This window comes from Mus caroli, chromosome 18 (assembly GCF_900094665.2).
Source record: "Mus caroli chromosome 18, CAROLI_EIJ_v1.1, whole genome shotgun sequence".
Taxonomy (NCBI): Eukaryota; Metazoa; Chordata; class Mammalia; order Rodentia; family Muridae; genus Mus; species Mus caroli.
This window is the reverse complement of record NC_034587.1, coordinates 20,073,494-20,086,561: the sequence shown is the minus strand read 5'-3', so window position 1 is coordinate 20,086,561 and position 13,068 is coordinate 20,073,494. Positions and strand designations below refer to the sequence as shown.

Here is a 13,068-nt window from a genome sequence, read left to right as displayed (position 1 = left end):
GAGTCATTGCTCAGACATCCTCTCCCCTCCCCAATTCATCAAATTCTTGAGTTTTCAAGGATCATCACCAATATAAAAAATCATGTGTATTTATTCTTCTAAAAGAAGAATTCTCTAAAACAAAGCTTTGGTCATAGCCCATGTTCCACTGCAGTGTGAACAGTCTATTCTATCTTATTCTGTTTGGGAGTTTATATCAATGGCCATACTGAATTAAAATTTATTAATGGAAACTACTTTTACAGTTTGGATTACTTCATAGATTGATTGTTTTGATTGGGCTCCTTATTACATTATTCTTCATGACATGATCTGTATACGCTGATGATCAGTTTAGTTAGATAAGACTAAGGCATTCCTGTGGTAGTTCTCTATCAGGTGAGCAGAATGAGGCAGGGTACAATTTAAACAGAAATGCCTAAGAAATATGTTTTATAGAAGAAATCTATTTATTTTCAATATTAGTCATCATTTTCAAAATTAAACATAAACATAAGACCTTAAAACTTTGGAGTCTACATGTTCCTCTGTTGGCTTTTTGTTTATTTGATTGCTTGTTTTGTTTTTTAAGAAGAAAGTTAATTAAAAGCTTTCTCAAAGACTAAAGGAAGAGAAGTCTCCAGTGCCTGTGCCTGTGCTACCCTGTTCTTCAGCTCACTGACATGATCCCTGGGCATAACAGAGTGATTCCCTTAGTTCATTTTATGCCGGTTAGCTTTGTTGCTGATCTTTTAGAGATTTCAAGTGTCTGATTTCAGATGTCTTCCTTGTAAAAACTATTTCTAGAGTCTATGGTTTTAGCCAAGAAATCTCTGTACCATTCTTGTAATTTTTATTCCACAAGTTTTAGGACAAATGTCCTAAGATGATTAATCATGCATTATAAATAACACATAAGGGCTGGAGGATGGCAGTAAGGAAGGCCATGCTTCATTCAGTGACAATCAGAATGGGAATGGAAAACCCCAACAAATGCAATGGGGGATGAGCAAGACGTATGCTATTCCAAACCCAAAAGAAAAATATTCTTAGGACAATCTAAAAATTATACAATAACACTGTCCGCCGAGTTGAAGATGAGTATGTGGATTAGTATATATATATATATATATATATATATATCATATGGCTAGTGGAAAATAAAGCAATATTTGGGGCAAGGAAAAAATGTAATTTTTTTCCTCTGTTACAGGGACAGGAATGCCAGACTGTTAGCTTTGGGCTTTATCATAGTTAAAGTAGCAAGATGAAATGTCAGGGGGATAAACGCTGTGTGAATCCATATTTGGCTGCAGGGACTGGCTGTACCAGAAATTTGCTCACAGAAATATGTGGAAGGTAGGGATGATAGACAAATCCAGCAGATAATCAAATCTACTTTTTTTTTTTCTAGTTTGTGCACCTAAATAGTCAAATAGGAGTCAAATTCTGACCACTGCATCATAATGAATTACAGTTTCACTAATTATAAGTATCAAAAGCCTGAAGACCAAACAGTAATTTTTTTTCTCTTTTTGATAGGGGATAGAATATAGGCATTGAAAACATGGTATATATATTAGAGCTTAGGGCATGGGAGGGGAGTCAAAAGAGTAGTAGAGGCAGAGAAAGGCAGAGAGAAGGACACAGTAGGGAAGCAGAGGTTGACCATGGCCATGTGGAGAAAGGGAGGAAGGGAATCAATATGACCTATAATTAACAGAATGATTTTGTGAGTTTTATTAATGACAGTCTTCAGTATCAGAATATTACTTGAGACTGAAACACAGGCTAGCTTTAAATCCATGGTAATTCTCCTTTTGGCTAGGATTACAGGTATGAGCCCCAATATATGGCTTAGCATTTTTTTCTCACTTAAGGAGATCTATAGCATATTGAACAAGAGATCTTTTCACAATTTCTTTGAGAGAACAGTCAGCAGAGAAGAAATTAAGTAATGGAACCAGAATCTTACAAATTATCGTATTTTTTTTTTTTGTCAATATGAGAAAGACATTTGTTTTCTGCTTTAATGCGGTTTGACTTTGAAGCTAACAAGGTACATGGTCATCAGCCACCAGGTGAGTTGAAAGGTCTCGCTTTCTGCTGTCCCTTTCTTTGGAAGGATTATTAATAGACTTAAACACTTAAATGGGCAACTATACTCACAACCTCTGTGTTTCAAGGCAATGGATTTATGCACCACAATGCCTAGTCTAGTCTAACAACTCAGATTTTCTTCCCAGCACAGCTCGGCAGTTTCTACCCAGCCCTTCCCATATCAGCTCTGTTCACAGTCTTATCTTTAAGATTCCAGTTTCAGCCTGTCTGCAGGTCCTAATCTTATCTGGGAGAAGCCTAACTCAAAGCTTCTAAATCTTTCCTTTTTATGTTTTAAATAATCTTAAGACCATGTAAATTTTGGAACTCATTAACAGTCTAGATCTAGTGAAAGATCCCTCCAAATTGCCTCACTACTTCTCTTGGGCATTCCTCACTACCAGTGTTCTCCTCTTAGAACCTCTGCTACTCCGTGAATGGCTGTCTATTTCAGTCATGCTTGATTGTTGCACCCCAAATCCATATTGCATGATAGAGGCTTTCCCTTTTGTAAAGAGGATGTGGGTAGAGGTGATGTCATTCATTCCTATGGCTTTAAATTTCCCATATTTATATCTCTCTAGCCCAGACTTTTCACTGTAGTTCAAGCTTCTAAATTCAAATGCCTACATGAAGAACTCTCCTGGTATTTCAAATTTAACTCCTCTGAAATTAAATTCTTTCTTCCTGCCTCTCCACCCAACCTGCTTCTGCTCCTCCTTCAGCCTCCAACTCCCAATCTGTTCCTGCTTCAAACTCCGTTCTGTTAGCCAATGCCTCCATTAGTTCACTACTCAAGACTGGAATCAGACAGCCTTTTACAACTGAAGCCCTTTCTGCGACTGCACAGAAAACCAGCCTGTTAGTTCACCTGCTCTTCTATATCAAAATAGCACGTTAGGGATCTTCTGAACAATAGATTAGTTTCTTATGGCTCTCGGGTTAAGCTGAAGGTCAAGATGCTGGCAGATTTGCTATCTAGCTGTATGTTCAATCTTCACATGAAAGATGCCATAGGACACCAAGTTCCAGCCTCGTGGTTCTTATTTCTGTCAATGTGACACAAACTAGAGTCACTTGTGATAAGAGGTGCTTAACTGGAGAATCCTCTCCATCAGATTGGCCTGTAGAAGATGTTTTGATTAATGATATATATGTGGAAGAGCACAGGTGACTCTGGAATGTGCCTCCCTTGAACCATGGTCCTTGGATGTATGAAGAAAGGAATGTTAGCAAACCAGTAAGCAGGTCTCTTCTTTGAGCTCTTGCCTTGAATTTCTGCCTTCATTTTCTTCAATGATGGGCTGTGACTAGGACACATAAACCTAATAAAACCTTCCTTTTCTAAGTTGCTTTTTGCCGATGTTTTTATGACAACCATGGAAAAGCAAATTAAGAGAGTTCCCATAACTGAATTTTCTCCCAAAGCCAGTATCTTTGAGTATTATCACCTTGAAATAAAATTGATGCAGATGAATTGTAGGGAGGGCATAAACATTCCTTCTACTGTTATTATATGACTTATTCTACATCTAAAATATCACCCGACCCCCAGCAGACAGGGTTTCTCTGTGTAGCCCTGGCTGTCCTGGAACTCACTCTGTAGACCAGGCTGGCCTTAGACTCAGAAATCTGCCTTCCTGTGTCTCCCAAGTGCTGGGTTAAAGGTGCCACCATTGCCCAGCTTAAAATATCTTAACCATCCCTTCCAGTTCCTTCCCTCTACTTTCTGGTTAGCATGTTAATAGGACATTACATTTCATATGAGCAGCTTCATCATCTATAAGCTTCCTCTCTGACCCTCCTGATTTCATTTACATTCCCTTTCAATCACTCCTTCAAGGAGCCAGGGAGACTCACAAAACGCCACATCATGTGACTGTCATGCTTTAGACATCTTTTTGGTTTCCTAGTCATAAAATCCAATTCCCAGGTGTAACAAGCCCTACAAGAACTGGCTGCCAAAGATGACTTCAATGTCACATTCTGCTTCTCTCTTTCCTGATCAATGAATGCCTAAGCTAGGGCCTTCTATACATGTGAACCACTCTTTTATTTTGAGATCTGTGTGCTTTATGATCCCTCTTCCAAGGTTGCTGTGTGTCATCGTCTCTCTCAGTGAGCCGCTACCCACTCAGAAGGTACTCACTACACTTGATAAGTTTGCCTGCCCATCCTTGCTATCTCCTCTCCTGTACCTCCATTGTTTCTCCCCCTTTTGTGAACCTTAAGATCCCATATAGTTTTCCAGTTTCCTATCTGTTTCCTTAGAGGTATTCAAGTTCTGTGAGAGAAAGACCACACATGCATATCCATATTATTTGTTTTAACCCTGAAGCAATTAACCTGGTGCTCATGATTATTTGTTGAATACAAGTCTAACAATGCATTCAATAAGGCTTTATTACTCTTTGAGGTTTGATCCTATATTGTTGTCTTTGCTATAATTTGCTAATGTGTTTCATGAATATTTTTGTTTAATAACTTAAGTGTAAGATTTTCTATGCTATATAAATTGACCCTGGGACTGAAAGAAATTTAAATTCTGTGACAAAAACCATGTTGATTATGGCATGTTATGGCTATAAATTTGGACATTATGAATTAAAATAATATTTTCCATACAACCATTATATTTTTCATTATCTACTTTCCCTCCTCAGCCTACTAGGGCCTAGGTTAGGTGCAGCTTGAGGGTTGGTGTTGCCATATGAATTGTAAAATTACTCTTTTGGTGAGGTAAGGTGTATTAAGGAGCAATTCTGACGGGCATCACTTGTTAAAGTCAAAGCAGCTAGTTCAAATGACTCCTATAGATGAAGAAGAGGCTCGCTATAGTTACAGTTTTCACAGCAGAGCTGAGCAGACCTAGCCCTGAAGAACTTAAAAGAGAAACAGTGAGTCCTGAGTTACTGAGGAAGGTTTAACTATTTTTTGTTGTTGTTGTTGTTGTTGTTTTTAGAGATTTCTCCTGAGGTTTAACATTTCTTTTTAGAGATTTCACCAGAGGTGAGTAAGATTGCCAAAGGTTTTTTTTTTTTTTTTTTTTTTTTTGCCCCAATTTCCCAGCTAGTAATATAAACAAATCCACAGCAAGTCACATCCCTGTTTCCATTGCCAACACTAGGACTTGGGCTTTGGAAGATTGGACCTTTTTGAACAGTCTTTCCATAGTTTTTTTTTTTTTCTTTCCCCCAAAGAAGTATAGATTCTCTATAGCCTACTTTAGTACTGAGAGGCCTTTCACTTCTATAGTTAATTTAGTTAATGCAAATGAGGGTTGTTGCCATATTTGTGTACTGTCCAATTATGTTGAGGTGCTCCAATGTCCACACATTAAGGTGTCAGGTATGTTTATAGATACAATGCATATGTATGTGGTAAATCCCTGACATCGACTAAATGAGGTCCAAATTCATCCAAACCACTCAGCAAAAGTCATTAGATTGGGATAGCACATGACTGCTTCTTTCTCCCCCTCTCCCTTCCTCCCTCACTCCCTCTCTCCCTTTCCCTTTTTCCCCTTCTCCTATCCCTTTTCCATCAGGGACCCAGTAGGTAACTCTGACTGTGTGTGGATTACCATACATTCCAGGCTGAACTAATGCTAGCACCAGCATTTGTTCGTTCCCCTGCTTTCTGAGCTCTGGGAACCGGTCTGAGAACTACTTCCAGTACCACTACCCATTTCTTAGGCACTTGTTATTTATCCATCAGGTCAGAGTTATTCAGAAAACAAGAGAATATGACTTTTCAAGGGTCATGCAATAAAAATTCTCCTAGAACACAGAGAACATATTCATGTAAATGTGTAGACACAACACCAGATACAGTGGGATTTTTATGACTCAACAAAATATGTTCAAATTCTAAGTTGCTGTCACCCTCTGCTGGGTCAAAAATACATAAATTGTATTGGTACTATACAAAGTAAAATAATTAAGAAAAGTGGCAAACATCAGGGTACCCTTTGAGTTATATCTTTTATTTATAATTTTTGAAGCAGGAATGTATACATGTACTGTATACAAAAATAAAGTATATATCTTGGTATAGAAGGACTTTAGTGTCATTATTAAGAGAGTTATGGTGAGGAAACAATATTTAAATTTGAAATTCAAGGAAGAGTGCTTTCTGGTCCTAAAGAAGGCTTTCAGAATAAAGATCTATGGAAAAACCATATAATTATGGGCCAACTTATATCCATGACAAAGTCAACTCCATAGAACTAGATTACTCTTGAGTAAATGAGTACTCTAGTATCAAATATCCTTCCAGAAACTTCTAGGAACAAATTAACTATATACAACAAAATCTGCATCTCTCAACTTGGAATCATGCCCTATCTTGGGTACCACAAACAAAAAACTTTCAGAACTGTTCTTGTGAAACACACCACACATAGAAGGCTAACTCAAAATATTCCTCCACTTGTTCATTCTGTATACTGGTGTATTTATGATACTCAACATTTTAAAAGTGTGAAAGATCTAAAGACAAATAGCAGATATCAATAAATTGAAAGCGACATCGTCTCAGAGGTAGTAGATTTATTTGTGACTTCTCTTCGACAGCAGTGTCTCTGAGTTCTACTGAACCCCTGTTTATCAGGGGAAAAATTCAAGCACTCAGGACAACCCTTTGATGCCAAAGGGAGAAATAAAAAAAAAAATAAAAGCAGTAAGGGTGGCCTCAAGAGAAGCAGAGCCCTTGTAGGAATCTTGTAAGTTAATGAGAATTCACCCGGGACTCAAGAGCGATGGAGAGGGAGAGAAAGGAGGAGACAGAGGGGCGGGGGCAAACCTCTTCCTCTGCAGCTGGCCCTGTCCCTCATTTGTTGCTCCAATAAGCAGTAATTAGGTCCTGAGCTAATGGTGTCAGCTGATCTGCTGTTTTTAGGCTAGACCCAGAGGAAATCTCCATGGAAACCCTGCTGGACTCGTCCCCCCACCTGGATGCCTCCAGCTCCTTTCCGCCACCTGGCTGCCGCCCGGCCCGCTGCTACCTCCTCCTGCCTCTAACCTGCAGCCTGCAGCATGCGCACTGCCCCCGGGATCCCTAAATGGGACAATTCTGCCCGTGACGTCAGCGCCCAGCCGTCTCCACAGAAACTTTTGTCCCATTGGCCAATCAGAGAGCTTGGAAGGGGCCTGGGGTGGGGGGGTGGGAGGAGAGGGGAGTGGGAGGGGTGGGGGTGAGGGGAGAGGCGAGAGGTTCAGTGTGTGGAGCTGCTCGCGCAGCGCCCGGGCTGTCAGTCCGGGCTGGGGCCGCCCCAAGACCTTCCAGGAGAAGCGCACCCCCGCGCCCCGCACACCCTCGCTCGACCACACACACGCACAAGCTCAGCCTGGCCGCGCGGGAGCCACTGAGCAGCCAGAGAGCTCCAGGACCGAGCCGCGTTCCCATTGGGGCTTTCGCCGGGGAGACCGCAGCGAGCCTCCCGGGTGGGCTCGGACCCCTCAGGAACGCTGCGAGGGTCCGGCCATCCAGCTGGCTGAGCCGATCCACGGGACCCGCGCTGGCCTCGGCAGGGAGTGCAGTAAAGAGGAGCGGCTGCAGCGAGCAGGACTGGAACTCCCCTGGTTCCAGCGCCGCCGCGACACACGGGTGGAAATCCTAATGGAGGGATCGCTGACTTCCTTTGCTTGGGAAAATCATCAGGAGCAACTCCGATTTGGCTCCTCTGAGCATCGGAGGGGGGTCCATGACGTGGCACGGGGGAAATAGACAACCAAAACCTCCCGTGTGAACTGCAAACTATAACCTAGGGAGGGGGAAGAACTGTTTTCTGCATTTTAATTTCACGCAAAAAGGTTCAAGTGTCTGTGCGGTAAACTTGTTTCCATGTCTTGTACCCACTTCAGCAGAACCCAGAGGGTCCTATCTTGGGGATAGCATCATCCCGAAGAGCCCCAGCCAGAGGCCTGTCTTCCTGTTCCCACATTGCCGGGACTGCATCCCTGTTTGGGGTACTCCATCTATCCTATAGAGCTATGGTCAGGTATCCATGAATACTGGGCGAATTTCTGAAACCCAACTCTTGCAACCTACCTGCGTGGCTGGAATTTAACCTAATACATCTGAAGAAATGGTATTTTGAGTCGTTTTTAGGATGCCTTCTTTAAAATTCATGTAAAACAGGATCTGATAGGCTTATCAACATGACAGGTAAGAACTTTCTGGCTCTCTAGTTCTGTCGCAGAGGAGGCCCAGGTTAAGCAGGAGAGAGAGAGAGAGAGAGATACAGTCCAGGGACCCGTGTGCCCACTGAGGCTCTTCAGCAGAAGGCTGCTTTTGCTAGAGGCGCAGCCCTGGCTCCTGGACCATCCGCTGGGGAAGCTTGTGGGGCGCGAGCCAGGAGACTGCTTTGCGCTCCACCTGCCTTGCCCTGGACACAGCCTTGGGGGCGAGGCATCGAGAGACCACCTCAAATCAATATTGGGATTTTTAATAAACTAAGGAATGGGATTTTAATTATTCAGAAACCCAGCTCCGCTGGGCCAGATGCTGTTGGGATGGTGCTGGTCACACAGTGTTAAAGGGACCGACCGCTAAGAGCACTAGAAAAGCGTCCGAGACATCCTTTGCAATTAGGAACGAGCCAGACTTGGTAGCACGGGGCATTGGTTGCTGGTGCCCATCCGGACCCTCCTCCTCTCTCCCTGATCCTCCCCCCACCCCACCAGAGGCAGACTCCCGCGGCTCCGCCGGGACCTCGCGTCCTTGCATCGTGGTCTGGGCTGCATATTTCATGAGACCAGGGTGAACAGGTGCGAAGTGCGCTGGGAGCATCCGGCCCACGGCAGCGCGAGGAAACATGGAGAGCGAGCGCGACATGTACCGCCAGTTCCAGGACTGGTGCCTTAGGACTTACGGGGACTCAGGCAAGACCAAGACGGTGACCCGTAAGAAATATGAGCGGATTGTTCAGCTTCTCAACGGCTCAGAGTCAAGCTCCACCGACAATGCCAAATTTAAATTCTGGGTCAAATCGAAGGGTTTCCAGCTGGGCCAGCCGGATGAGGTCCGCGGGGGAGGCGGCGGCGCCAAGCAAGTGCTCTTCGTGCGGGTCAAGACCACGGTGAGCCGGTTTCTCTGTTATTATTTGTCTGTTGGAGCAGCCCGGAAGGGAGGGCGGAGAGAGGGGAAGGCAAAGAGATGCTGGAGACAGTTGGCTCCTAGCTCCCCCCCCCCAGCCCTCCTCAACCCCCTCCCCAAGTCCTCCCTAGACGCAGTGGCCGGGCGTGATTTCCCTTCTAGAAAGTCTTTGTGGCTCTTTATTTTAAAGCGATAGCGAACCTGCAGAGCTCGCGGCCCTCCCTGCCTCGGGGCTGCGCTGCGGGACGGTGGCTGGAGCTTGTCTTCACTGCGTCGGGCGGCGCCTGCCTTTCCCCTGGCCAGGCTATTGTCCCATGTCCTTCGCTGGGAGCCTGGCGCGTGCCCTACCTCCACCAGGGCGCATAAAGGCCAGGCTGGAAACCCAGCCACACGCTCTGATAACAGGCGAGGCTGACTGTGTTTCCTCTTTGGCACAAAGCCTAAATGTGGCGGTTGAGGTGGATGCGGGGCTTTCCCCAGGACACTATCAAGTTTTGCTGCGAGAACGCTGGCGGGGAGACACAGGACAAGTCCGCGCGCCTTCCTTGGTCGCCCCCTGAGATCCTAGCCGCGACTGTTTGGTTGGCAGATACTGTCCTGGACATTCCTCATCCCCGCCCCCCTCCCCTTCTTCACTTGTACCACTGAAGCTTCCTCAGCTAGGCGATGCACAACAAAGAGAGACGGTTTGGGGCGCGATCAAATGGTGTATTTGTTCCTCTTTCTGGGTTGGTTCTTGTCTCCTACCCACAAAACTGTAGTGAGAGAGGAACTGGCTGCGAGAGACCGGTATATCCCGTTCTAAAACGCAGATGCCTGTGGGGCTGGGAGGCTGCCGCAGCCTCTGCTTCCTTTGCAAGAAGAAGGGAACAGGGGGATACAAGTAAGCTCTCAGGTCAGATGTATAACTCCTAGCTACCTCATAAGGGGTACTCACCTAGAGTGAGCGGTGTGGAGGAGCTCTCTGGCACCCTTTGTATTTTTGTCTCGCTTTGGGATTCGTTGAGATTTGCTTCTTCCCCCCAATCCCCCCCCCCTTTACTGGCGAGTGTTTCCCAGTGCACAGCCCCCTGAGGATGTTAGAAAGAAGGTTTCTGGAGGAGAAGGCTATGCTCTCTCTAAGGTGCATGATATTGGAGATATATGCATGAAAGGCTCTTCCAAGCACCGTCTGGAGGACTCTCTCAGGTTTGGAAAGCAGCTTTGGGTCTCCCAGGATTAACTGGGAATGGTTGCTAGAAGGATGGAGGGGGGTGGCGATTTATATGGAAAATATGGAAACAAAGGTGAACTGGGAACACAGAAAAGTTTCGTTTCCTTTTTCTTCTTGACGTGCAGTTTTTGAACGGTTTGCAGGAGGTAGATACAAAGGATGCTTTTGCTTTCTCCTGTATCCCAGAACCCTGCTAAAGACAATGGTGAGGTGTTTGCTTGTCTTGCTAGATGAAAGACTAGGCTGGCATCAGTTAGAGTGTGGTTTATTTACATCTGCACAAGCCAGAAGTGTGTTGCAAAAAAGGAATTGCTTTGATTCACTTAAATAGAGTCTAATATCAAGAACTAGACAAGAAAATAATTTTTCGTTAAGCCTAGTGAATTAGAATTCTGAGTAAAATGTTAACCTATTTTAAAGTACTCTTTAGCTATGGTCATATATAATTATTATATATCATTGCTAGCTAGAAAGTTTTTCAGGTTTTTTTGTTCTTTTTGTGTTAAATTTAGATGCTCTGTTTTGGTTCAATAGTTCATGTTTGTATTGATTTGATTACAGCCATTATATGTGTTAGACTGTGTCCCTTTGAAGACTAATTAAAATTACAAATAGCATAAATTCTATAAAGGTTGTAGAGGCATCAAGACAGTCGTGGGTGTGAGTTACTCAAACCAGCATTCACATGCTGTGACACCCATATTTTCATGTCAGAAAAAAAAAAACCCAAAATGTGGGGCTGTTAGAGAATTCCTGCTAAGACTTCTAATAGACCGTGACAGCTGCTGGAGGAATAATCAGGCAGCACGTGCTTCCCTTTTCAGTAAAGATTCCATATACTAATGGGAGACAATGTGATCTGCCAGGTGATATTGTTAAATGATTTCCGTGTAGTATTTAAAGCACTTGGTATTCCATTCAGCCTATTTTGAAATGTTGAATAGGATTTTAATTCATGAGCTCTTCTACTGTTCTTTATGAAAAATTTTCTGTGCTCCTGACACAGAATTCTAGGCTCCACCTTCTCTGAGAGGCAGCCAATCACAGTTCCAACCAGATAAAAATAAATAAAATATCCCTTTTATACTCTTTCCCAATGTCTGAATGCATTCCCTCCTAAAAACCATTTTCGTTTGTCTTCATCATGGCACAAATACAGTCACCAAAAAGACAAAGATTTTTTTTTCTCATTAAAAGCATATATTGCATACATTAGGTGAAATAAGGAACTGCCTTTGAATGATATTTTCAACTAGATGGAGAGTTGTTCTGAGCTCCCTGAGGTCTGAGGGATGCTGGCTGGCTTCTCTGTCAGTGAGATATGCTTTGCTCCTGATGTTGCATCAACCCACTGCTGCTGATAATTAGACATCATTACTACAGCAAAAAAGGAGAGAGAAAGAGGAGAGGACTGGCCTGAGCTAATTAACTACTTTCATTTAATGAAAGAGAGACAGAAAGCAACTGGGAGGGTATACAAGAGCAGAATAGACACACTACATGGACTTAATTGCAGTGAGACTGTCTGCCAATGTCACGGAGGAGCAGGTTCTTTCTGCCTCTTATTTTCTGCAAAGAACAGATGCAGCTTTGCGGACACTCCTGCCCCCGACCCTCAACTTTAAAACTGAGGATGCAAACACTGATTTAAAATAAAAATCGCCAACAACTGGAAGGGATAAATAAGCTCTTTAATATTTGTCCTGGCCAGGTCTGAAGCTGAGGGACTTTCTGTCACTGGTGTTTAGATAACTCAGCAGCCTAAATGACACTATTTGGTCACCAAGCAACACCATCCGGCAACTCAGCCATTTTAGGTCGGGATGGGGCCTGAATGTGTACTTGTAAGCTGTTGGCTTAGAATCCCATCTGTTTATATTTTGTTTGATTCCACATAATTATGCTTAGTACATTGTTTTTATTAAAGGTGTAAGAAATTCTGAAGAATGAAAGAATGGATGGATGCCTTAAAGATCTAAAAAATAAAAAAAGAAAGAAAGAAAAAAAGAAAAGGAAAAAGAAAGCAACAACTCAGCAAATATCTGACAGTGATTGTAACAAACTCAGAGATAATTTCAATAAGTAGGAGTGTGGTTGTTTTCGTTACTGCTTTGATAGTCCCTTAGAAGCTTTTGGTCTTGCATGACATTTTGTTTTCTGACAAGGGTTAACTGAAACATAGTTACAGTCTGAAATAACACAATACATTATACAATACATTATACCACTTGATAGTATGAATGGTAAGTTAAAAACATAATGAGAAAATTTATTCAGTCTTTCTTTTTGCATTGTGACTAATGCATTGACTTATACTTTTGAAAACCTTATTACATTGAAGAGAACATTAATGAGAAATTTGGTAATCTCATGTTAGAAATTCTTTTAGTTTTAAAGTAGTGAATAAGAAATTGAATAACCAAGTCATAGAATATTTTGACCTATATTACAAGGAAGTATAGGTGTAAATTTTGCCTAACTATACATTGTCATCTATATTTACTTTACTGTGGAGCTTAAAATTCATTTTCTTCCTCAAATGGATATGCAGTATCTTTAGTGATATGCTTTTAGAATGATGATTTATTCAGTCCTGCAATCTGTAGCCTCAGAGTTCATATTGTTCTTGCTGTGCATACTACTAACTGATGACTCTAAAGTGATTACAATGAATATTC

The 13,068-nt window shown here is 42.8% G+C and overlaps 1 protein-coding gene across 1 annotated transcript; it reads left to right on the top strand.

Moving 5' to 3' along the window:
• Positions 1-7,279: 7,279 nt before the first annotated feature.
• Positions 7,280-9,825, top strand: LOC115029887 (nucleolar protein 4-like). The gene is made up of 2 exons (XM_029472174.1): positions 7,280-9,160; positions 9,658-9,825. The coding sequence occupies exons 1-2, from the start codon at positions 8,897-8,899 to the stop codon at positions 9,823-9,825; spliced, it is 432 nt and encodes a 143-aa protein (XP_029328034.1). The 5' UTR covers positions 7,280-8,896.
• Positions 9,826-13,068: the final 3,243 nt, after the last annotated feature.

Coding starts and splice junctions, on each gene's coding strand:
- LOC115029887 (XM_029472174.1), top strand. CDS start 8,897: ATGGAGAGCGAGCGCGACATGTACCGCCAGTTCCAGGACTGGTGCCTT. Junction 9,161..9,657: donor TCGTGCGGGTCAAGACCACG/GTGAGCCGGTTT, acceptor GGCTTTCCCCAG/GACACTATCAAGTTTTGCTG.